The sequence below is a fragment of the Alligator sinensis genome, unplaced genomic scaffold, assembly GCF_000455745.1.
Source record: "Alligator sinensis unplaced genomic scaffold, ASM45574v1 scaffold717_1, whole genome shotgun sequence".
In the NCBI taxonomy this organism is placed as follows: Eukaryota; Metazoa; Chordata; order Crocodylia; family Alligatoridae; genus Alligator; species Alligator sinensis.
In genome coordinates, this window is record NW_005841961.1 from 1,980,973 (window position 1) to 2,007,399 (window position 26,427).

At 38.9% G+C, this 26,427-nt stretch overlaps 1 protein-coding gene across 2 annotated transcripts in view; it reads right to left on the minus strand.

The window, feature by feature from the left end:
* MMP16 (matrix metallopeptidase 16) overlaps positions 1 to 26,427 on the minus strand; it is a 302,780-nt gene that overhangs the window by 105,900 nt on the left and 170,453 nt on the right. For both annotated transcript variants that reach the window (XM_006020603.2, XM_025200241.1), the window contains 2 exons: positions 16,860 to 16,982; positions 977 to 1,281 (listed from right to left, as the gene is read on the minus strand). In XM_006020603.2, the coding sequence (XP_006020665.1) occupies positions 977 to 1,281; positions 16,860 to 16,982 (428 nt within the window). The remainder of the gene's footprint in view (positions 1 to 976; positions 1,282 to 16,859; positions 16,983 to 26,427) is intronic.

The following is a 26,427-nucleotide window of genomic DNA, read 5'->3' on the forward strand; positions in this document are numbered from 1 at the left end:
TGCAAGAAGCAGTGGTGGCACAGGTGCAGGGAACCCCCCCTGTTTTTGATGTACCTTCAAAGCCATCCAGCCCACATTGTACTGGAGCTGGGGTGTTCCAGCCTGTGGCTTGTTAAAGGTTGCTTGCAGCTGATCTATGGGTATGTCTACACAATAAGTTGCTGTCACTGGAGTAACCGCAATACAGTGCAGAGACACCTAAGTTATCTGTCTAGTCATGGAAGATTTGAGGTCAGCCCAGTCCTCTCTAGCATATAACTAAATGTAGTGTATCTTGGATATCTCCATGCTATATTGCAGTTACTACTGTGACTACAGTGTAGACAAACCCTACATCATTTAATGAATTAACAGCATTTAATACAATGACTGACCTTGACTAATCAGGTAGATAGTAAATGTTCTAAGCTGCTCTTGAGCCATTCAAATGATTCCAGTCAGAATGCCAGGAATGATTCAGTTGACATTGGAGATAAATTGAACTATGTCCCTGAAATAGTAAATCCAGGAGTCATATTGTAATTGCCAAGGGATCATCATAGAAAAAAAAGAAAAGAAAAGCAAACCAGGCTGCTGTTCCTAGATAACTGCCATCAGAAGTGGACACTGCTCTTGACTCACTTCACTTATGCCATAATATTTCTGCTAATAAAAATTAAATTTCTCCTAAAAATAAATTAAACTTGTTATGATGAAGTTCAACAATGAAGGCAGATTACTTAGGAAAGTTAATTGTTGGATGAGTTGTTCCATAGCTGTTCCATCAATGGATATCTAAAGACAGGGAAAATATAATAAATTAACTTACACCTATAATAGTTGGATCCACCAGCTGTTGACAGCTATTAAAACTAGAGTAAAGTTAGGGAAAATCCATCAGGCTTCTCAATGCCCAAAGACAGCATAGAAATGTTCTCCCATTTTGGAAATTCATGATACACTTGAATTCATTTTTAAAGCTGAAATTTGCTCTTACCATCATGATTAGGATTTCCCAAGGTCCATGGCTCATCTGAGTCAAAATGAGTGTCGCCCCCAATTCCTGGCCCAGGAAAATATGCATGAGCCAAAAATCCTCCCTCCCCATCAAAGGGAGAACTGTCTCCATGAAAACCTGATGCAAAAATGATTGTAATATCCACGTCCCTCTTGCCATTTTCTAATTCAATATAAGGAACTTCTTCAAATGTCAGAGGAGTTACATTCTGCCACACATCAAAGGCACGGCGAATGGCTTTACGGGTTTCGGCATCACCTACTTTTGGAGTAACGTTCTTTATGCTGAAATAAAGAAAAGGACAAAAATTTAATCTGATAGCATGGTCAGTGGCACTGCTCACATTCATTTTACTCTGCTTGCTATGGGCACTGACATAACTAGTGCTATTATATCCTTGGAGAATAATAGCTTTAAATAAATAGGTGAGAAATTGCTGCATTAATCTGTGCAGTCTTTTATTCTAGATCTCATTATGGGTTAGCTATTTGATTCTCAGCAGTACAGAAATCTTATTCTAAGACCATTAAAAATATTTCACAAAGAAAAACGCTAAACAGTAGGATAACTGAATTAATCTATCACTGGCTGTTTACTTCTTGGACCACAATTAAAAAACAGTTCACCCAAAGGACAGGATATCATTCTGATCAAAAGCTAAGAATGTTTCCAGTTGAATTAAATTTTAATTTCTTAGTGGGTACAATTAGCAATAGCATAACTCCATACTGTGCCCACCAACCAGCATTTACAAGGTTTCAAAAAAATTCCTGCAACATTCAGAACTACACAACTAATTCCTAATTAAAAACAAAGCCCTTCCATTTAATGACAGGTTATGTTGCTCTTTTATGATTTGATTAAACGTGTCATGACCTTGTGCTAAATTGTATAGCTTATTAGAATAGGAAAGTTTGAAGCATGGTATCTATTCAACAACAGTTTATTTTAACCATTTCTTTAATAGCAAAAGTTCCATCTTAATTTCCAATGCACAGAATTCCCAAACAAAAATATTTCGTAAAATGATTGCGGTTGAAAATATGTTTCAACAGAACCTTACATCTGAAATAGTAAAAAGGCACAGGGAGAGGGAGAATCAATCACTAATCAACTTGCTATCTAGCCAATTCTCATTGCCATCCTTCACACACTGATTTGTACCATTCATCAAATCCTTATTTTATCCCCTTTTTTGGATGTCTGTCCCAGAACTTCTGTATTTGGATATACACTGTTGATTAGAAAAGCAGTTGATTACATGCCCAAGAAAGATTTTAGGAGTGACACTATACCAGAGTATATTAAATTATGTAAGACTTATAAAAGTTTTCATATTGTGATGCAGGGGAACAGGAGAAAATATTTTTACAAATAAAACTGGAATAACTTGTATGTTTAGAGATTTGAAATGTATTTGATGATCTGGTGTTGTTGGTTTAAATAAGTGTTCATATTTGAATTTTTGAACTAACAATGCATACATGAAGTTTAATAAAGACGGAAATATTATATCATCTAGCTTAACCTCCACACAGTCACTTTTGTACTGAACCCGGTAACTTGTGTTTGACTAAAGTATGACTGTTTCTGGTTAATGTGCATCTTCTAGAGTAGCATCAAGTCCTTAAATGAAGACATCATAACATGGAGAATACATCACTTTTCCTAGTAGTTTGTCCAAACAGTTAATAATATTCATCATTCAATATTTATCCTTAACTTTTAATTTGAATTTGTCCAACATCAACTTCCTACCATCAGCTCTCATTGTGCCTTTCTAGGTTACATTTGTATCCTGTCTTTTCAACCCTTGAATGCATGGGGTCAGTCTGGCTGCAGAGCGACTGTATGTGCCAGTCCCAGTACAGACCAGTGATCTAGCAAGCAGAGAAGTGGCAATTAATGCTGTTACCATTTCCCCACCGGCAATGTCTAGACCTGTGGGGAGCCCTACAGGCTGGATAACAGGGGTCAAAAAGCTAAATCGGGTTTGCGGTTTGGAAGTTGAACTGCACTGTTGTAACCAGATTGCACACTCTCAGCCTCTCATTATATGGCATTATGGCCAGGCCTTGAAGCATTTTTGCAATTCTTTTCTTTTTAAACCAGGTCCAATTTTTCAACATTTTTTTTGATATGTGGACTAAAAGTATGCAGTATTCTAATATTGGTCTCATATACCACAGAGAAAGAGAAAATTATTCTTTAGTTCTACCTACCACTCCTCTCCACCTCCCATGTATTTATTTATTTATCTGGTTTATATGCCACCCTTCCCAACAAAGGCTTGAAGTGATTGACAGTAAGAAAATAAGATGACTTAAAAATAGGAGAATGCCAAGAGAAGTAAAAGAGCTTAAAAGGGAACTAGAACACCAAGATAAAAACAGAGCCTTAAGGAAGGGTACTTTGATACCCAAAAGCTGGCCTATGCCTATGTACACACATTCAAAGAATCTGGGAGAATTTTCCCAGGTTTGTTGTCCTGGAAAATAAACTTACCCAGAGCTGCATGTACAGATATTCAAATGCTGACGCCCTAAAGAGGAGAGAGCTTTTAATGTTAATAGTGTGCAGCCAGAAGGAGGTGGAGGGAGAAGGAAGGATGCTGCATATAAATCTCAGCATGCTCTGCAAGCTCCCTTAGTCTGCCTGGTGACAGATGAAAAATGCATAAGGCAGCTCTGATTGACTGACCCAGATTTCCCTGATCAGCCTGTGTTTCCCTGTAGCACAGTCTGGGGACTGTAAAGGGAGTGTGTTCTGCTCCAGAGTTTAGCAAGCAAGCAACATACTGTCTCCCAGGGCATGGGGGAGGGGGCCCATGGAAGGAGAGGGAGATCCTGGAGTAACATGTTCTCTTCTCAGTGAAGCCACAGCATGTACAGACATTCACTCTCCCAGGAGAAACTCTTTCGGGAGTGATTTAAACCTAGTATTTCCCAGGTTATTCTTCTCTTGAGTGGCCATTTTTACTCTGGAAGAAAAAGCCTGATCATCTGTATGCTCATGGTTTCTCTTGGGAAAGCAGCGACTCTCCAGGGAGAAACTTAATGTCTGTAGGAGGCCTCAGTGTATACCAACCATATCATTGATCCAATAAAAAGATATCACTCACAAGAATTCTTGCCTCTTGCATATCTCCTGAACCATCATGGTAACATCATCACCTCAATGCTACCAAGATGAAAAAGAAATCCTCTGAACAACATATCATCCTAGTTTTGTTTGGCGAGTGCCTGCCCCAGTAGGAAAGTAGCCAGGTAACAGAGTCATTTAACATATACTATTGCCATGCACTAAAGTCAAACAACTTATAATGGTCAAAGTATATCACAGGCCCCAAAACTTGACAATGATTAGACTGCTGGTGGCCTGAGACCTAGCTGACTGTCTGTAGTTCCCTGGATCCTCCTTATTCCCTTTCATAGTTTCATAGTTGTAAGGGGCTGGAAGGGACCTTATAGATCATCAGTTCCAGCCCTTTGATCAACAGGGAAATAATTATGCTGCTCTTTTTGTCAGTTTTGAAAGCCATTCCTCTTGGACAACCATATCCATGTATTTAATACAGCAATACATAGTGTTTTGTTGCTGTTGTTTGATACATGTTATTTTCAATTTGGCATCTGCTTCAGGCACAGTAACTTTTGAATCCATGTCTACTGAATCCATGTCTATTGCTTCAGTTGTATATACCTTTCACTGTTGTGTGATTTCTACAGACAACAAATAAGACACCTGAAGGGCTTTCATGTTGATATTGTTAGTCTGAAACATACAGCCTTGTTCATTGTATAAAGGCTTCAGGTTTTCTCTCTCCCACCCCACAAAAATGTTATTCATCTTTCAGGGACAGGTGTTTAGTTTTTAAATGCTGCAAGAACTGCAGGAACATCATCCTCTTTGCAGCTAGCTCTTCAAAACATACTTCACCTGGTTGTTTGGAATGGGTCAGCATAATCAGACATTGATATTTGCCATTGTATTTCAGCATTTTCTTTTTCTTCCTGAGCCATCATTAAAATAGCCTCCCACTGTCCTTTTCACACAACTTGCCACTGCCCTTTTCGTGAGATATGAACAGCCATTTTCCTAAAGTAACCTACAACTAGAGGGAACCCATCAAAGATTGAACAATGCTTGCAATGTGATCACATGAGACTTGCAATGCCCTTTCAGCTTAGCAGGGAGAGTATTCCACAAAATGCAATGCAGTTCTCTGCAGAGGCATCCAGACTACCTTGGTGAAGCAAGCTAGCTTGGTACTAGAAACTGTATAATCATGTTAGTGCACTGTTCTACCCAATCCAATTAGAGGGACAATGTAAAAAAACCTTACTAAGATCAAGATACATAATATCAAACTCTCTCCACCCTCTCCTTACATCCACTACCCCACTCCCTACCTCTGAGGGCTGCAACCTACAGATTAGGAAATGCTGTTCCAAAGAAATAGAATACATAGAAGGATAAAGAGGGTGAGAAATCCAGTTGAATGAGTGAAATGGTCGACTCAACAACCCATCAGAGATAATCAACCGATTCTAGATCCACACTTGATATGAAACAGTTAAGATATAATGAAATGAAAACAAGATCTAAATGTAAATAACTTGTTAAAATATTATCTTCTCCTTGCTGTTGATAGCAATCAAAGCAAAACTGAGCTGAAAAACTGTTTTCTCCTCTTTCTTTTTTTTTCCCCCGTCTTCTCCTGTCTTACCTCTACTCTTATCGAAATGAATTGATTGCCTCTGGTCAAATATACATTTCATTTGTGCCACTATTTCCCTGGAGATGTTTTCTATCAAGTTTCTTCATTAATCTCTCACTGGTTTGGGTTAAGTCTTAACTTAAGCTTCTTTCTGGGCTCATTTTGCTAACCCTTTGTAGCTGTAGCTTAAAATCTTTTTAATAGAAGATGTGATCATGGTTCATAGAGTTACAGTTTCAGTTGAATAAATCCAAATCAGAGATACTGTTTGTGATTTTTTTTGTTTCATGATCACACTAAAAAGCAATGTAGTATTACTATATAAGACAGGAACTATAATTCTATTCCATTTGTCTTTTCAGGGATGATATTCTTCCCATAACTCCTTAAAATGAGAAGGAAAATAACAATTAAGGTGTAGATTTCAAGGATCCAAAGCCAAGATTAGCAAAGCATATTGCAGACATTAGTTATAAGAAAGATATTTTAAGGAGCCTAACATTCATAACTTATTAGGTCTTAATGTAAAATGTATAAAACTTAATAAAACTTTAAAATGAGATCACATATCTATGCTCTAATATTTTTTCCAGGATTGCTGAGGTAGGTATTTGTTAAAGTGAGAACCAGTGTTTTACAATGAAGGTAAATTTTAGCTGAAATAAGCTGACACTAAAAAAGGTATGGTAAAGGGGAAACAATTTTTCTTTCTTAATTATACTGTGTAAAAGCATAGCTAATCAGTTTAAGTGACTGTTAAGTATGAATCCTCTTAAAAGTATGGGAATCAGGCTATTTTTCATTGCACAAAGTTTATAATCAGCAGGGTGTAATTTAATCACCATTTATTAGTTATATTTTACCCACTTCCTAACATGTTAGAAATAGTGAGGTATATAACAAAGGAGCTCCTCCTATTACTAACATTTCTGTTCAGCAAAATGGACAAACATCGCCTTTACTAAATTAGATTTTGGGCAACCCACATGTAAGGTTGAAAAAGGTATGCTTAATCAGCACCTCAGAATTTATAACTGCTATTCAGATTCTTATTCTGTGAATATCACTGAAGTAGTGGAAGCCAGATCTACACTTAGTAACATTTGCAGATATCAGAATGTCAGTGATTTTATGTCATTTTTATAGTAATGAAAGCCCTGACATAGATGCAATTACACCAGTGTAAAGTGTTTTTGCTCGCATAGCCTTTTCACATGAGAAGCCAGTATAAGCTATACCAGCAAAAGCATTTTTCTTTTTGCTGGCATCTACACTAGAAAGGTTTTTCGGTCTATACTACATGACAGATTATCTCTTTCTTAATTGTAACAGCCAGGAACAGGGACAAAAAGCTTCATTAATTAAACACAGAAGCTAACACAGTGCCAAGGACTTCAAAAACAGATTTAAAAATTCTCCCTTTTTTGGCCTATATTAGGCATGTCTTCAGTGTGCTTGCAGTAAGCCCCAGATGGGTCAGACCTATGCAGACCCTGCACACACATTTCATTTGCATGCTCCAATTCCAAAATACTGTGGGTGAAGTTCTCCCTGGTTGTCCCCAGTGGCCAGTTTCAGCACATCAGGGCCTCGTTACACATTACACCATGAGCTGCACAAATGTTGATTGACTTAGTGGTAGCTTGCAATCAATTTGAGTGGCACATCTTTGGGGAGTGGCTGGGTAATACAGAACTGGATCTGGTTATATGAATCAAGAGATAATCTTGCCCTGGAGTGGCATAATTTTGAGCTGCATAATGAGTGCTTTAAAACACTTAAATGTGTTAACATGCAGACAGTCCGGGGGTTAAGGGCTCTAGGAGCTGCACAAAATGAATGTGTAACAAGGCTCTCAGGGACCACGGTCTCAAGTGTACCACAGAGGGATGCCTCAGAGACGGAGTAGGTGGAAGGTTATATTCAGGAACTTCCTGGCCATGGCATGCTTCACTGTGATGTAGACATGCCTGTCTTCAGCTTTACTATGCAGCATCTGCTCTATAATAACTGCACTTATCCATTTGGTAGATGAAAGTTAACAAGCAGCAGTTTATCCTTCAGCTAGCTCCCATTTACTGTGGCAGAAGAGTCAGTTACCATACTGGTATGCAGTAGTTTTGTAGATTTTAGGGGCTGGAAGGGACCTTACAGATCACCAGGTTCAGCCCCCCCGCACTTGGGCAAGAAAAACTGCTGGGATCAGATGACCCCAGCAAGATGGGCATCAAGATGTTTTTTGAAGAACGCCAGGGTGGGTGACTGTACCATGTCTAGGGAAAGCCTGTTCCAAACCCTCATTACTCGACTTGTAAAGAAGTTTCTTCTTATGTCCTGTCTGAAGTGATCTTCTATCACCTTGTGCCCATTATTTCTAGTCCTCCCCTGAGGGGCCTTGGTGAACAGTTTCTCCCCCCGGCTGTAATGTACACCCCTGATACAGGCTGCCACCAAGTCTTCTCTTCTCCAGGCTGAACAGTCCCAAGTCTTTCAGCCACTCCTCATATGACCCGCTCCCTAGGCCTCTAATCATGTGCATCGCCCTCCTTTGGACTCTCTCGAGCTTCTCTTGAATAAGCCCTCCTCCGTATTTACCTCAGGATAATTTATTTGTATGCCTATACCAGCAGTTCTGAAACTTTTTAGACTCAAAGCAGCCTTTATTAGACTAAAGCCTATCCTCATAAAGTGCCAGCTCTCAGTTTTCACTAATTTTTGGACTCTGGAAAAATAAGAAAGCAATTTCTTTGTTCCAAAGAACTCAGAAAGATCACAACCAGTCAGAGTGCTTTTAACACTATGGATTCCTATTCAAAAACTCTAGAATTATCTTGTAAATCATGCTTGCACACCTAGCAATGTTAATATTATGTAGTAACCTGCAGCACGCATGAAAGGATCTCAAGGCACCCCATAAGGGGTACAGCACCCTGGTTGAGAATCATGGACCTATGCCTAAGAATCTGCTTCTGTAATAACATTTATTACTGAATATTAATACGTAAACCAGGGAGTCAGTTTATTGTAGTTCCTTTAGCTATCACAAAATCAACTTTAGACAGCAGAATAATTCATGGCAGTTCTCCTATGAATTGTACCTAAAACAATTAGTGTTTTTATTACAATGGCAATTTACTGGAGCTTGTAGCTAACAAGATACATAAGGCTAGATGCTCAAAAACTCATGGGCAAATCCTGGGCAGCTATCCCTAGGGAGTACTTTTGTTATATTATTGTGCATACCCAGAACTTATAAATTTAGTTCAAAGGATGTAGGAGTTCTGAAGTATTTGAATATCTGCTTATCTGCCCACATAATTTTTCAAAAGCTGTTATATTAGCAAACAGGCACATCCCAAGTACTGCATTTACTTTCAGAGAATGTTCAAAGCTACCGGTACATATTCATGCATCTTCACAAGCTCTTAATCACTCACTCACTAAATGGAGATATTATTGCTTAATAACATATCTCTTTACACATTTTCTATCAGTGACCATGTGCTCATTGATACAGAGGCAGCTAAATAGCTTCAAATACTTTAGGCCAGATTTTGGAGCTCTTACTCACACTCATGAATAAGCAGTCCTGATGCTTTAAAGTGAGAGGTCTTCACTGGTACTGAAAAATAATTAATATCTGGTCATGAAAAGTAAGATGTTATAAGATATGGTACTATACTCCGAATGTGCCTAGAATGGTTAAAGCCTGCTTTCAGGACACAAAATATTACAACTGAATTACAGTTGATTATTTATAGGGAATACTACATATATTCTGAAAATCTGAATTTTAGATGTAGCATGTTTTCAATTAATTTCAGCAAAGAATCTGAAAAAGGTCAGGCCATCCATTTGCAAAATTTCCCATTTTTTCTTCTTTTCATTTTCGTAAAAAGAAAGGATGTTTGCATCTTGACATGTTTTCATTTTAAGCTGAAATAATATGGCCATGCCATGTGAAAACAATGCATAGTTTATTCTCATAGGAGTATATAAAGCACACAGGTAATGCTGGTTCTAATTAGACTATCAATTATAAATTGATGAGGGCATATTTTAAGTGCTCTGCTAGTTTAAAACACCTGATATTTTTCCTGAGTGCCAACTGGGCTTCATGGAACTTTTACATTTAAGTTTTACGAAAAATCTCTTCTGCTTTTAATCCAGGGTTTTTACTTTTATTCTGTATTTTAAGGACTTTATAGCACTCTTAGTTTATATTTGCTTTTTACCCAAGTTGTCATTTTGAGTCCACAGTATTTTCCAAAAACTGGATATCACATTGCTCCTTTAGTGTGGCTTATTCTAAACAGTGTCTTTAAAAAATTCAGGACCAGCTTCTCTTTCCCCTACTCCAGCTACTTGGGCAATCAAAAGAGAACCATTTATATGTCTAATTGGCCAGACAAGAATTAACTTAGCATAGGGGAGCTAAAAAGCTGGCATTAAGTCATCACATCACTTAACTGATCAGGGTAAAATCAGATAATTCCCTTTGCTTTATTTTCCCAAGGCTCTGAGTAGAGCTCAGGAACTGGATTTCTGAAGGAGAAAACAGGAATATTTGCAGGCACTGAAGCTGCATGTCAAAGTCAATGCAAAAATTTTGTGGATTTTAATAGGCTTTGGATGAAGTCCTTAACCAGCTCTATCAGTCAAATCAGATCTGCCAATTTGTCAACTGATACATGCTGCAGAATAATGAAAACTAACTTTCCTCAGAAATAAAAATAGAGCCATAGAATGAATTTTAAATATCAAATTATTTGGAATTCTGTACAAGGCAGTCTTGTTCTACAAAATGGCCTTTGATGAAGATAAAAAATTGCCTTGGTGAGCATATTTCAACTTTATTAGTATAAATTTATTGCTTGTTGAGTACACTTCAGAGAACTGGGAGATGTCCGACTCCTAACTGTAGAACTAAAGATTATGAATCATATGATTTTCCTCCTGATTATGGCAGAATATGGGCTTTTTTAAAAGAATCTACCTTGAATATTCAGTGTTACAAAGCCAACTGTTTTATTGTCATCAGTTCACAAAATTTTATCTTGTCTAAAACCAAAAATACTTTATAAAACTAAAGAGAAGTGGTTGTTTCTGAAAGGTTCATAGTTATCTTAATGTAAACTGCACATCCTGTTTCTAAAAATATATCCTTTTTAGGGTACCACAGTGTTCAGTTGGTGACCAGTTACATCACTTTATTCTGTGTTCAGTTGGGCTAAGTACAGACAGTCAATTCAGTCTTTGCAGGTTAGTCTAAGCTGCAGAGATTGAACCAATTTGCAAGTGAACAGACGTTCACTTTTGATTCAGGAAATGTAGGCACATGCCTTCAGTGGCTCAAGCCAGAAGCCTGGGGGCAATAGATCACCCAGCCTGCCAACACCAAGGCTTTCCCTCCTCTCTGCTCGAGCAGAGTGGGAGTTGCCAAGCCCCAGCCCAGACCTAGCTGGAGAGTCTGCCTGGGTGGGGGCCATGTCTGCCAGGCTGAGGAGGGGGTGGGTGGGTGGGTGGAGAAAAAGGTAGTGGCATTGAATTCATAAGAGCTTGAACAAGAATAGTCCTTTCTCTGAAGTGAGCATGTATTGAACAGAAGGAAACAACCCTGCAGAGTCCGGCTAGCTGTGATCATGGACTACAAATCTCAGAGGCACCTGGAAATAGGAAGAGGAAGTGATGAGCCACCCTGCACAGTCCTGCTGCTGTGGGTCTGGACTGCAAATCCCAAAGACCTCAGAGGCAGCAGCAAGAGGAAGTGAACACAGAGCCTATGTTGGGCTCCCTGGCTTTAACTTGAACCAGGAAGGGGTCTGGGACAGAAGTTTCATAAACTGGTTTGACCTAAATCAGTTAAGTCTGATACTACATTCAACCAGGTTTATCTTAAGCCAGTTTCAGCCATTTTGAACTGGTTTATCCGCATTGAGCTTCTGTTCGGTTACAGGTTTAAACCAGTTTCTGAAGACTTTAAAAGGTTTGTGTGTAACCTATGTCCCTAATCCAGGTGACTAGTTACATAACTTAAGACTATCTGGAATCCTAAACAAAATCAGGATCATAGCATTGGGTTCCCTCTCGCTTACTTTGGAATCAAATAACAAGTTTTCTTCCACTCTGGACCATATCTTTCAAATATACATTTATATGCCAAGTAATAGGGTCAACACTCCTCACTCTGTAGTGGACTCTTGTTTCTGTCTTGAGTAATATCCCTCTGAATGCTGAGGGCATATCTTTTAATTTGGTAAAAATACAAACAATTGTGACTACAATATACTTTAATATTAAATATACTACAATCAAAAACAAATGTAGTATACAAATTAGGCCATATAATCCACATAGTAACTGGATTATAAAAATCACCAATACATATATTTGCATAATTGGAGAGAGAGAGAGGAAGATAAGGCAAAATAAAATGTACAGGTAATTATTTTATCTGTAACTTAACATGCGTGAGAATACTTAGTAACCTGATTCCAGCCTGATAATGAAAATCATAAGAATATTAGAAGTGTCATTCACTGGGCAGACTATAGGTCCATCTAGTCAATTTTCTTGTCCCGCATAGTGGCAGAGTAGATACTTAGAGGATAAAAAGAGCATCTCCAGGATTTTCTGTACTCTGCCCCTTTCCCATTGTAACTTCCAGCATTCAGAGGTTTAGGAAGTTCTGATTTAAAGGTGGCACCAGTATATATGATATTCAATACTCCTTCCCCTTTCAACACTACATGAACTACAATGTCTTTTCTATATCCAGTTCCTTTTACCCACTGTATATTTTCTCTTCTAATCTTAATCTTCTCTAGCGTTCCTAGTAACTCTCCATATAGCATTATATCAAATGCTTTACTGAAGTTCAGACAGATGAGTTCTTCCACATTTCCTTTGCTTAGGAAATGCATTTACTTACTGAAGAAAGCTATATGGCTAATGTGGTCTGATCTAGCTTTGGTAAACCTCTGTTGCATTGTATTCCATATTCTATTGACCTTCATATCTTTAATTTCCTTTCCTTCAAAACATATTTTAAACCCTTTAAAGGCCAATCAGGGCTTTCCCCACTATTTCTTAAAGTATTATATTTACTATTCTCCAATTGGATGGAAGCAGCCCTGACTTGATGGATTTACTAAAAATAGTTCCTACCAAACTTGCAAACTTTCAGCTGTCACTTCCTTTACAATGCTGGGATAGAGTTTATTTGGTCCTACCAACTTGTGTATATAAAAATATTTTAGTTGTGCTTCTATTCCCATGCCTTCAATTCTCTTATTATCCATTTTACCTTTGTTTCTATGGTTCCATACCATCCTAAAGAAAACTGAGATAAAATATTTACCTCTTGTAACATATATAGACTATTCTTAATCTCCACCCTATCCCTACTACATAGTGTCCCCACTTCTTTCCTTGTACTTTTTTGTTATTATTTAAAAGGCTGAAATGTCTTTTGCTATTTGTTTAAATATCCGTTGCAAGCTCTAACTTGGCTTCACTTTTGGCAATTCTCACTTTATCCTCACATTCTTAAAACAACACTTTCTTTCCTACCTAGAGCTTCTCCCCTCCCCCCGCCCTTTAGTTATATCCTGTATGCTTAAATTCCTGACATCCTTCCTGATGTGGCTTGATATGGAGCCCCTTCCTACATTTTTTCCATTTTTTTCCACTTGTTTGGGACACAAATTCCAGTTTTAGTGCTTTAGACCTGAAGGAACTCCTGGTAGTTGACTTTTCTAGTCTCCAAAGTTCATCAGTTTGAAATTGAGAACCTTAATTAGAGACAAACTTTTGTTCATATTTCCATTTAATTTCACCTGAATCAACTCATGGCCATTCAATCCAAGGTTGTATTTTTATGGTCTGCCCTTCTATAATATCCTCATGACTTATCCAGAAAAGTCTAAATAGTAGTTCCTTTTGTTGGTTAAGAGATTTGCCAGCTATCATATCCAAGAATATCTGGTATCCTATCGCTATTAGCTATGCTTATTTTCAGACCTATATTTCAGAAGTCAGTCATCCAGGCAACATTTATCCCTGCAACTAGTATTGAATAATCTCTATACACATCTCATCCTACCCCATGGGCTTATGGCAGACCCCAAGCACTATCCTAGCAGAACCTTTTTATCATATTTCCCTGAAGTGATTTTGACCTAAACTTAACCATATTTTATTTTCCCCATGGTATCTCTTCTCTCTTCTTTTCTCTCACAATTTTAGCATAAAGGGTTCTTTCACTACCTTTACATCTATTTTTTCTGAGACGTACATACTTACAATGCCTATGTTTCAGTCATGACTGCCATTCTATCATGTTTCAGTCATACAGTTATTTATTATATAGTAGTTTCTAATTGACAATAGGTCATTTCCTAGCCCAGGGGTGGGCAAAATGAGGCCCATGGGCCAGATGTGGCTCACCAGGCCATTCTATCCAGCCCACAGGGCCCCTAAAAAATTTAGAAAATTAATATTTATCTGCCCCGGCTGCCTGTCACGCAGCCCTCGATGGCTTGCCAAAACTCAGTAAATGGCCCTCTGCCCAAAATAATTGCCTGCCCCTGCCCTAGCCAGATTAGGGACAATCCTTTCATTAATTGTATTACCTAACTACTCTCCTCAATCTGAGCATTTATTTTCTCTTTATCTACCATCTTTCCATTCACTGATATTACTTTACACCTTGGTGTATTCTCATTTTTCTGACTGCCCTCCTCCTGTGTGCTAAAACTTCTTGTGAATTTATATAAGCGCCCCCCAAAGTCTTATCATTCGTACCAGTTTCAATTTAAAAAGGCTATTTTCCCAGATATTCAGGTGGAGGTGGACAGTATCTTCCAAGAAAAGCTATTTTTCACTGAGTGCATCACAATGTTAGAACATCCTAAAATTTCCCTATAGCTTAGCTCTAATGCAGTGTGTTAACAGTCATGATCTTCTACTCCTCTACCCTCCTTTTCCATGGACCAGAAACATTTTGCTGAAAACTGCTTGAGGTTCTTCGAACATCTTTTGATCCAATCATCTTTGATTGCTTCCACTGCAAGTCTTGCAGTGTCATTTGTCCGAATCTGAAGGATGATAAGTGTATTCTTTCCTACTCCCTTCAGGATACTTACCAACCTCAGGTCTGCATCTCATACCTTTATGCCTGGCTGGCAGTATGGCACTCTATTATCTGGACTGACTCCTGTAATAGGCCTGGCAGTTGTTTTCAAGAAAGAAGCTCCAAATAGAAAGACCTACTTCTTTCTGATATTAGTGCAAATCTCTGGTTCTCTCCCTTCTGTTCTGAAGATCTCTCTTCCTTCTTGCTTTCTCAATCTCTATATCATACCTTTTCCTCCTCTGGAGCTGGCTGCTCTTTTTCTTTCTTGTTACAGTCTTTTGTTTCTGCCTCTTTCTCCTTCTCTATCTCTGGTCTAGGAAACCTGTTTCTCAACCCTATTCTTCTTCCAATAACCAGTCTTTTCTTTTGCCCTGGGTTACTCTACAGGTCTAAGAATCTGTCCTCCAGGTATAAGAATCTTTCTTCACTTGTGCATGTGTATTCTCTTCCCTCCTCTCTGCTATATGTCCTCATGACCAGGGATCCTGGTTGTCTCTGATTTTAAAAAATCCCCAATTTTCAGTTAAGAAAAAGCAACCTCAAATTCACATTTTTCCGCAATTAAAATGAAACATTATTTTACACACACACACGCACTATAGTGGTGTTTAATTTAAATCACACAAAAATGTGGATTTGGGGTTACTATTCTTTTAACCAAAAACTGTTTTTTTTTTTCATTAGAGAAAACCAGGGTCCCTGCTCATGACCATAGCTGAATTCCAGCATTAACTCTATTCCCATGAGCTCAATTAAGAAACACTTCATACATTTATAGCCAGTGTCCCCAGTCAAGTATAACGTCCATCCAGTCATCCTTACTTTCTTTGTTTCTCTACATGTCTCTTCCGTCAATTCCTTAGTTTCCATCAACTTCTTGTCTTTGCCATGCACGCACCCTCACCCTCAAACTCCGAACTCCAACACAGGAGCTCCAAAAAAGGTCACTCACTCACTACTCTGCTCACTCTCTTCTCTGGATTGAGTAGTCAATAAACCAAACATATAGAGCTGTCTCCATCACTTGACATCTTTAAATCAAAGCTGAATGTTAAACACAAAACACCTAACCCACAGGATATGGGATTTATAAAGGTGACTGCATAAAATTCTGTGGCCTGTGTTATGCAAGAGGTCAGACTAGGAGATCACTGGCCATGCAGTTTATTAAAGTATTAGTGCTATTAATATCCACACTGATTAGTGAACTTTAGGACACTTTTATCTCTGGAAAATTCACAGTGCTGTTCAGGGTTCCTTGATAGATATTGCTAGAATCCCAGTGCATTTATGCAATGTTTCTAGGTGACTCTACAGAAACCCTCTGCATTGCTGATAAATAATGGGTTACATACTGTGTACATGTGAGAAGCGCCTTGGCTGACAACAGTATAACGAGTACATTGTTTTGTGTTTTATTAGTCCAGAGAAGGTCACCTTTGTAGAGCTACCCTGACACCTGCAAGTTAAATTCAGTTTCACACAAAAACACATACATGGCCACACCCACTCATGTTCATTATTAAGTGTGAGGTAGATGGCAGGGCCAATGACTCACCAAAATTTAATCAAATTCATTGATATAGTTTGAAACAGACCTGGAGGCATCTACATTTGCAGCAGCTGCCTCCCTCCAATGGGCCAATTTGCATATTTAAATTAGAGTCCACCATTTCATTAGCTTGTTCTACCTTTTAGAGTGACTTTCCCTGAGAAGTTGCCAAGAGGACTGAAAAGTACAGTTAAGGACATATTGGAGGTTAATTTGTTGTTGAAAAGCTTCAAAGAACATTCTATATAAATGCAGACAATTTCAATCCAAGAAAATCATTCAGTGCTTTTACAGGACATGAGTACTTACCCCCGGGGTATTCAAATTAATATTTTCAAAATACACAACATCTTAACATCACATAACATATGTTTAGCAAATTATATCTCCATAACATTCATTTTATTTTGATAAATGCTCAGTGCTATTGCTGAAATCTCTGCCTTTTTTGTACCTGTAAGTGATATGTTTGTGTTGCCACTTCTGTCCCGTTAATGCATAACGTTTCCGACGAATGTTAAATTTGGGGCTACCTCTTGTCTGGTCAGGCACACCACATCGAGGCCTCTTCATCCAGCTGCAAAAGTTAGTAGGACACAATTACAGGATCTTATGAACTACATAAATGCCAGAATACACATTACAACAAACTTCACCAACTGACAGTACTGAAGACACCTTCTTAAAAGCTATATATTTTTTACATGTTGCATTCACAGCAGTGATTTCAGACAGATGAGGTCATGTTATCAAAGAAGTGTTAATGGTTATGGAACGAGAATAATATGAGGCACGAAGGCTGTACTACTCCCAGTGCTTTTCAGGCACAAATCTCTCTCCCAATCTTTTTTTCTAATTTTCCCTTACTGCAGTCTCTGAACAAGGACTCCATGGTGCTCCTCCGTTGGTCAAGTTCTAAATTAGCATTTAGTCCCTTAGCAGTAATAACTTATTCTAACCCTTATGAGTCAACCAGCACCTAATGATAGGATTACTTATGGAAAGGAGGTTACATATTTACAAGCAATTTTAGTCAAACCACTGGTTTTTAAATGCCAACTTTTGAGTTCAAGTTCTTTTGTTTCCATCCTAGTATTTCTGTATTTGATCATGTCCACAATCCTTTAATTAAAGGGTTCAGTTCAAAGACACAAAAAGATTTTATTCCAAGACTCTGGGACTGTTAAAGTTATTATATTGCCAAGCTCCCCATTAAATATTTTTACTGTCCTAATGTACCTCTGAATAATGAAGAGTACCATCCCTAATTAGCAACTGTACTTTCTTCAAGGAGCTATCTAACTCAAGGATTCTGCCTGACATGTTTGAATGTGGTATCAACTTGAAAGGTCCTTATCAGCTTCTGCCATATTCCATCAGAATCCAACTAGCAAATGCCAACATGAACTAAAAGAGAAATAAATACAAAGGCCACGTGCAGATGAGCATGGACGTGCAGTATGTGGCACCACAGACCCATCTGCCGCACCACATGCTGCAAATGGAGGTGTCCCCCACACTGCTACCTTGTAGAGGAGATTCGGGAGTCAAAAAAACTCACTAAAAAAAAAAAGCAGAGCGGTGGGCACACATGGCCTCAGTGCACACCGACCAAAATCAGAGCCTGGTTGGCTGGAACCACACTCCAACTACTGCCCAGTCTCCTAGCTGCAGGAGTACTGCAGCTGCAGGTCCCTGAGGCCCCCAGGTAAGGCTGCTGGAGCCAGCACAGTTACTGGACCAAGCCACCTGCCACCATCGCCATACCACCCAGGGTAACCTGCCATGCACCAGAGCATGCATGGCACAGATGTTCTCCGGGGACAAGTAGCAGTGGCACAAAGTGTGCCACTGCTACTTGCCCCCAGGGAGACAAATGGCTGCGCTTGTCTGGACACAGCCAAAAGGATTTTTAAATCAAAGTATCATACAGTTGGAAGGAACCACAAGGATCATCTCATCCTACCCCATGCATAGGTGCAGAATTTGCTATTCCTTAAACCTTCCTAGATAGATGCCCAAGAGTATGTACATCAGAATCCAATCTCTTCTTGAAAACTTCTAATAAAGGATATTACACAACTTTCCCAGGCAGAAAAGAAAGAATAAGGAATGTTAAAGAAGTTGTGCTGCTTCTGAGAAAGGTATTTTGAAGAATAATGTGCTTCAAACTCATAGGAATGGATTTGGGTGCACATACTCTTATTGAATCAATGTTTTTTCAGTTGCAAAATAAGGAGTTCTTCACCATGAGCAAGGGTGTTTGAGTCAAGCCTAAAGTTATTATGCAACAGAACTTAACACCTGCAGAATAAATGTCTACTGCCACCACAATATGGTAAGACAACAACAAAATATCTATTTTCTAAGGTGAAGACAAGTGACAAGTTTGTATACCATTTATTTAATTTCTAGCATTCTAAATAATTAATGGGATGGATGCTTTAGTTTTATGTACTGTTTTCCAACACCAAAATATTTACCATACCACTATTGAAAAACTGTATTCTGATAAGCTGGGAGTACAGATATTTATTTCACTTAAGAAATATACAGCATTTCATAAACTAAACTGTAAACTGGATGGATGCATAAATACATATGTACATTTTGCCCCTAATTTGATTAGCTGAGGGAGAATTCATTTAGAATAGGGTCCAATTAAAATTTAAATTACATTTACAACATACAGGGTGCATCTACATGAGCAATAAACTCTGGCCAGTTCATGCCAGAGTCAATGGGTCCCAGGCATGCTATATACATGTGCACCAGGGACAGCAGCAGTTAGAGCTGGGGTGGAGCAGCCCCAGGCTGGCAGTAAGCTCAGGGGGGCAGCCCCAGGCTTTGGATGGTGGCATTAGGTGGCGCTGGGGCTGGCTGGAGCATGAGGATGCTACAGTGTGGGGGCTGCATGCCAGCTAGCCCCACACTGAGCACCCTTGTGCTCCAGACAGCACCAGTCACCATCTACATGTATGTTGAGGCAGTGTATATTACTGTGCCATAGGACAGTAGAGTTAATTAATTTAATGTACCCTAATATGGGTGCACATGTAGATGGTGATGCTTTACTGTGGAACTAATTAGTCAACTCCACAGGGAAGTGCACATGTAGATGCAACCATAGAGGCAAAAACATACTTTCTTGTATCCTACAGAAGCTTAGTTAAATACAAGTAGGAGAGAAGATTCTTTAAATTTCTCACAATGGAAATAGCACGTGCCACTATGAACTATTTTTATAGATATAATACGGGCTTCAGTGAAACCACTGAAATGTTAAATAAAACAGATCCTGTCTAACAAACGGCATTAGTATGATCTATTTTCAGCCTTATACTCAAGGACTTATATGTGCATTATAACTTTTAGGTCACTTAATACCATGTAAACCATATACTACAGATAAATTATGAAGAACAAAAATTAGAATATGGTATCCCTCTTTCTAAAGCATCACACTAATTCCATATATCCATTTATATAGATATATAGGCACAGCAGGTCATATATACACTTCAGACAAGAATAAAGAACAGGTTATTATGTAGGTACCTAAATATAAGTTTCAGTGACTGACCTTTAAACAGACAAGTTTAAACATTGTAGTTGTTACATTTACACTATATAGTAGGTATGTTTTTGTGTGTGTCTATGTGGGTTTGGAGGGGGGAAGTGGGGATATGGAGGTATATATTGTGTCTTTTGTTTCTAGTGTATATAATGTCTGATATGGATATCTCCTGTCAGACCAAAACCTGTAGTCTGCAATCACAGGAGTGCATCCATCAACATCACAGCCTACTCACATCAGTAAGGGTTTTAGGACCAGATCAGTTGTTTCAAAGACTTTGATTGGTTATGTCTCCGTTATGCAACGTAAGCCTAGGAATGTAGGAGCCAGTTTTCAAATGTGGTTGCCTGGAGTCAGCAACCCCATATTTAGGTACCTGAAGAATAGGAACCTTCAGAAAAGGAACACATGCCTCATTTAGCTACCTAAATATAACCTGTAGATAATCAAGCTTGTTTTTTTTAGTCAGAGTGTTTAAAATCTGCCATACCAAATTAATTAGAGATGAATTAATTTTTCTAGTAAAATGCAAAACAAAACAAACAACAGTCCTGTTCCCACCCCCAACTACAGAGTCATGTCTGTGACAGGAAATAGTTGATTACTATTAATACTTTTGGAGGGATTAGAAGGAAAGGCACCTTCTTTCTATAGTTTCTGCAGATACAGAATTTGTAAGCCTGATTTTACCCCCATCTGCTAAAAAAATATCTTCTGATTTACATGTTCCCTATGCCTTTAAAATACTTAGATTAGGCAAAGAAAATTTCAGGGATATATTATTATTGCCAACTCCAGATTCATTCTAATAATAAAATAAACCCAGAGGGCAGTATTCACATTTTAATTACATGAATAGAAATAAAGGAGAACCCCATTCTTTCTCAATGAATCACCCTAGATTTATGTCTGAGTAAATGAGATTATGAGAAATGAGTAAATTGCTTCAGATTTCAGGAAGTTTTTTAGGCACACTCTGTCATTAACACTTATTCTGACTGGATGTAAAATCATCATGCGATTACCATGCATTTAAACTACAGGATATATTTACATTAGGTTAAGGAAAACACACAAACACATTGCAGAAAGTAACATATAAGTGACAAAAGACAAGTTTTTCTCACCTTAAGGTGATATCACTACATCAAATGAAAGAAGCAAGGAATAAAGCAAAAACATAAAACTATTATATTTTGTTAGAAACACTGTACAAAAAAATCAGGGTCTGATACACATTCATAGATCATTTCAAATATTATTTTAAGGTTGCTAGCTCTACATCAAGTGAATTAGGCCCATGTGAAAAAATGCCCATTTTAAAATTAGTCAGTTCAACTGATGGAGATCTGTGTTGAATAACAGGGTTGGCTCACCTAGAAGAGTTAAGGCCAGAAAAGGGCTGTAAATCTCCTAAATTGTAAATTTAAAAATGAATCTTCAAAGTTGTTATTGAAATTAGCTTGCAAGTTATGTTGAAGGTTCAGCATTCTGGTAGAAATCACTGTTAGCATCATAAAAGGTTTATGTTCAAGAGATGTACTTAGTACAAAAGACCAGACTAGCTGGTAGCCAACAGAGATTTGAATTTCAACATTATATCATCTTGCTTGAGCTATTTACAATCCCAGCACTTTTTAAATAATAATAAAAATTGATTCATAACATGCTTTTAAGAAAAGCTAATTACTTCTACAAACAGTTTTAAAAGTGGCATGAATTTGCCAAGTTACATTATGCTCAAATGCTTTTAAGTTGGAGCAGGCAAAGAATGGTTCACATAATACTACAGCGTGATCCACTGCTGCTTGTATGCTTAATTCTAGAGGATGGCTACCACCTTCTCAAAATCCCAGTGTAATCCAAATCAAACTGATGCCTATGCACATCACAGTGTGGACTTGTAGTCTGGAATGAATTCACAACTCATTTGTTTATTTCAATACGTTCCCTCCTGTGTTGTAAGTAGAACTGGCAAAAAAAACCAAAAACAACTTTTATTTCTGGTAAGCTTTTCTGGTAAAACAAGAAAATTACACAAAAATAAAAATGAACTTTCAATTACAAATTTTTTTTTTCAGATAGTTATAAGGGGGTGTAAGTCTTTTGGTTTTTTTGTAATGCTTATGTGGGTTTTTTTCTTTAAAAAATATTGATCATCTGGAAAAGGGACGGTAGGTATGTATCTTATATAAGGTTCACATCTATCCTTCTGCCTTTCATACTAATATGGCTGACTACCTCTCTCATCTGATCATGTTTTTGCCTGAAATCCTTTTTTCAGCCACCAATTCTTCTTTCAGTCGTATCAATGTAAATCTTAAAAAACACAACTGAAGTCCTTGTGGTTGCACCAGTATAGACTCAGAATAGACACAGATTTGACCCAGGGTGCACAATAGTATAAGCCCTCCCATATGCCATTGTTCAAGCAGGGGCTTGAACAAATGCACAATTCAGTACCATAATCATATTGGCTGTTAGGTGATCTTTTCCTGTACCCCTTTATTTTTTTCCAAAACAGGATAAAAAGGTTGTTTTTTCTTCTGAAGAGGAACAGAAACAGATTTTAAAATATATATTTTTAACAAAACCAGAATTCTTGTTTTCTGATCAGCCCTGATCACACATTCTCTCTCAGCTGTAAAGGCAATTCAAGGTCAAAAAGGGGATTTGAACATGAGTTGTGTTTAGAGATATATTTTCAGAAAAAGAAAGATAAATTATTTGAAGAGTTGTTTTGAGAAGCAAAATCCATAGCTACTAAAACATGAATCTGTCTAACTGAAGGGGGAAGTATACAGGCTAGGATTAGGTTCAGAACCAGAAACTCTATTAAAAATTTAAAGATCTCACTGAAAGGTTTTTAATTTTGTATTTTTCCTGACAGGATTCCCTTGGATTTTCCCATCACTAAGGCTGTATTTTCTTCCAGCTAATCTCAAGAGTATCCGTTAGGCATTGCAATCCTTTTCATGGGGGGGGAGGCTGATCTAAAGTCCATTAGAGTCAATGGAAGGTGTTTCCACTGACTTCAGTGGTCTCTGGCTCAGAGCCCAAAAGAGGAGAGATGGATATGGATCTTCCCAGGGCCTATCAGTACTACTCCTTCTGTTACAGAGAGGTAGCCACTAGAGACTGATGCAAGATATTCCATTTTGCCTCAGTGACTGAATGTGCTTCATTCGCAATGCTTCTAGTTTACTGCTAACCCAGGCAACAAGGAACAGAGTTCAAGGATTCAGCTCAGACAACCTGCATGCCCAATGATATGCGCTCTTCCCATTGAAACAACTGCTCTCCTTACTATTAAAATAAACTATTGAATTAGATTTCATAGTTTAAAATGTATTGCTCCTTATCATTTCTAAGATTTAGACAGATTAATAATATCTAAGTAGCAAAGATCATCAGAAGTAAGGTGGCCGTATGTCCCATTTTGCTCAGGACACTCCAGGATTCTGTATAATGTTTGCAATTTCATTAAAAATGAAATGATTAATTTCATGAAAACAATATTCTGTTATCAACAGGGATCTGGGTTTTCCGTTCACTGCAGAAAATGCAGTAAAACCTGGATTTTCTCCTTTTAAGGAGAAAAACCCAGATTTTCTCCTTTAAAGGAGAAAAATGTGGGAAATGGTGGGTTTTCCCTTGAAGGCTGGCAGAGTTCCAACTTGCAAGGGGTATGTGGAGTGGGAGGAGTGTCATCGGCAGGGGACACCATGTGCATGCGAGCATGTACACATGCACATGGCCACCAGGCAGCCTGGAGAGCAGGTCTCGCAGGTAAGCTTGGCAGCAGTGGTGGCAGCAGGCAGGCAGGGGATTGCAATTGGGGCCCTCATAGTGAGGGAGGGAGTTGGGCAGGGCTGGGGATGCTTCCTAGCTGGGGCCGTGTATGGGACTTGGGGCCTAGGGCCTGAATGCATGGCCACAGGGGCTGGGTGGGGAGTGGAACAGGACTGAGTGCAGCTGATTTGCTCACCAGTGGAGGGGGCCGGCTCCCCGCTGCTGAGTGCACCCCTGGGGCGTATGAGGGACACGTGCTCCCGAAACCTGCAGGCAGGGTAGGGGTGTGCTGGCCACTGCAGTCTCAAGCTAACCACCCTGCCTCCATAAGGCCTCTGCAGCCTAGTGGGCGAGACCCAGAGGAGCAGGGTAGAGTGCGGCAGGGCCAGGAAGCTTGTTACCGCTGCTTGGAGCCCCGTGCTACCATGGCGAAGCGCCCCCTGCCACCAGCAGGGGCCGTGGCATGGAGTTGTGCCCCTCACTGTGGGTGGGGAGTGAGGGGCACTGGTAGGGCCTGGGGGCTGTGGTTTGGGAGGAAGAAGGACCAGCAGGGTTGGTGGGGAGGGGGCTGTGGCTGGGGAGTGAGAGGCACCAGCAGGGCTGGAGGGGGCTGGGGAGTGAGGGGCACCCGCAGGGCTGGAGGGGAGGAGGGGAGGGGGGCTGGAGAGTGAGGGGCACTTGCAGGGCTGGAGAGGAGTAGGGCTGGGGGGAGGGGGGTACCAGCAGGGCTGGAGGGCTATGGGTTGGGAATGAAGGGCAATGGTATGGACAGAGCACTGCCAGATCAAGGCTGGTCAGCACCACAAAGCAGTGGGTGGGGGACGACCACAGCTAGACCCGCATCCTGGTGTGTAAAGGGGGCAGGCAGAACTCTGATTTCCCATGATAAAAAACCCCAAATCAAACAACAAAATGTATAGGTATTTAGAAAGTATTTTATTATACAGTGATTGAGGCAGCGGCAGACTTCCAAATTGCTTCAGAATTGTAAATGTATCAAGAAAATATTGTGTTCAACTGATACCTATATATATAGTGGAATTTCATTTTAATCATGAAAAAACCACAGATTTTGGGGGTTTAAACTAGATAATTTGCAATTTTTATCAGAATTTATTATTTTTAAACAGATAAAACCAGGATCCCTGGTTATCAAACATCACATAACATTATTGCATGCATTTATTTAGCAGCCTCTACACCTATACCTATCATTCTAAGTGCACCGTCTTAACTAAGGCAAACACTATTTAATCAACATAGTTCTGACAGCAACGTATGCAATATGAAAAAAGTAATAAGGTAATACCTACTCCTTTTTTCACCTTACTGCAGCAAGTTAAATTTTCAGATATATATTTTAAGAGTGTGGAAGTACAGAAAAGTAACCAATGCAGTAATTTATAAAAATCCCACTTCTATGCAAGATTGACTGATCTTGGTAACATATGGAGGCCATAATGTAAAATATTATCAAAACTAAACATTATCACTGGAATATTTTGTAATAATTTAACAACCCTGCCTTTTTCATGGCATTATAAGAATAATCCTTTCTACTCCCAGCCCCTAATTTCATCTATAAAACAGGTACAGCTGTTTTCAAACTTCCTGAGAAACCAGTTCCAAAATGCAACAAGGTGTAAGTGGTGATATTAAGGGTGTAGTGAGCGCCTCTAATATTTTGCATGCTAAATATTCCTTTAGGGATATTTTGTTTCAGACAACAACCAAGTCCATCCCTAAGAGACTTCTGATGATGCTGTTGCTACATATTATTTCTCTGGTAATACTCCCGAAGTTGGTTCCTATTAGGCAACTATATTAACTTCTTTTAATTGTTTGTCCTTCTTAAGATTAACTGGTAATCTTTTCTCAGTGTGTGGGACATAGGCAGGGAAATCTGTGTGCAACAAGATGAGAGCATACTGTGTTTCGTAAATCCCTGTGCAACAAGATGAGAGCATACTGTGTTTCTATGAGGTTCCTACCACAGTTTCATTTTATAAGCTGGGTGTTTTCTTTTGGTTCCTAATCTTTATTACTAGGTTTATTAACTACCAAGGGATAAATCATAAATTGTCAGACACTTCTGGCCCAAAAAGAACATGCTTCTTGTTCAGGATGAGATGGTTACAAAATCCTGTAATACAGCAACAATCCAAAAGGCAGCTCAGCGTGATTTCAGTGATGCTAAATAGATAACCGAGGGCATGATCTGGCCCAATAAGTGTATTTTCTCAAGATAAGTGCATCTGTGCTAATAGATTAATGGGCCAATTTCTACACTTCAGGTAGTCTCATGCAAGCCAAATGAAGTCAGAAAAACTGCAAACGTATAGGCGAATGCAGGAAACACTCCAAGTAAACTAACTATGTTTTAGGGTTAAATGCAATATACCTGTGCTCTGATGGTGTGTGTGTTTTTATACTTCTCTGTGTAGCTAAGCACACTGCTTCATTATCTGCCTCAAGGAACTTAAACGCTCAAGAATAAAACAGAATACAAAATATAGAATTTGGATTGTAATGGTAGACAGGTTCCTTGAAAAAAAGGTAGCAACAATAGAGAGACAGAGAGAGTGACAGAAAGAGACAAAGACAGAGAGACAGAGACAGGCTCACTGGTGTGCTACCTAGCATGGCCAGCTTC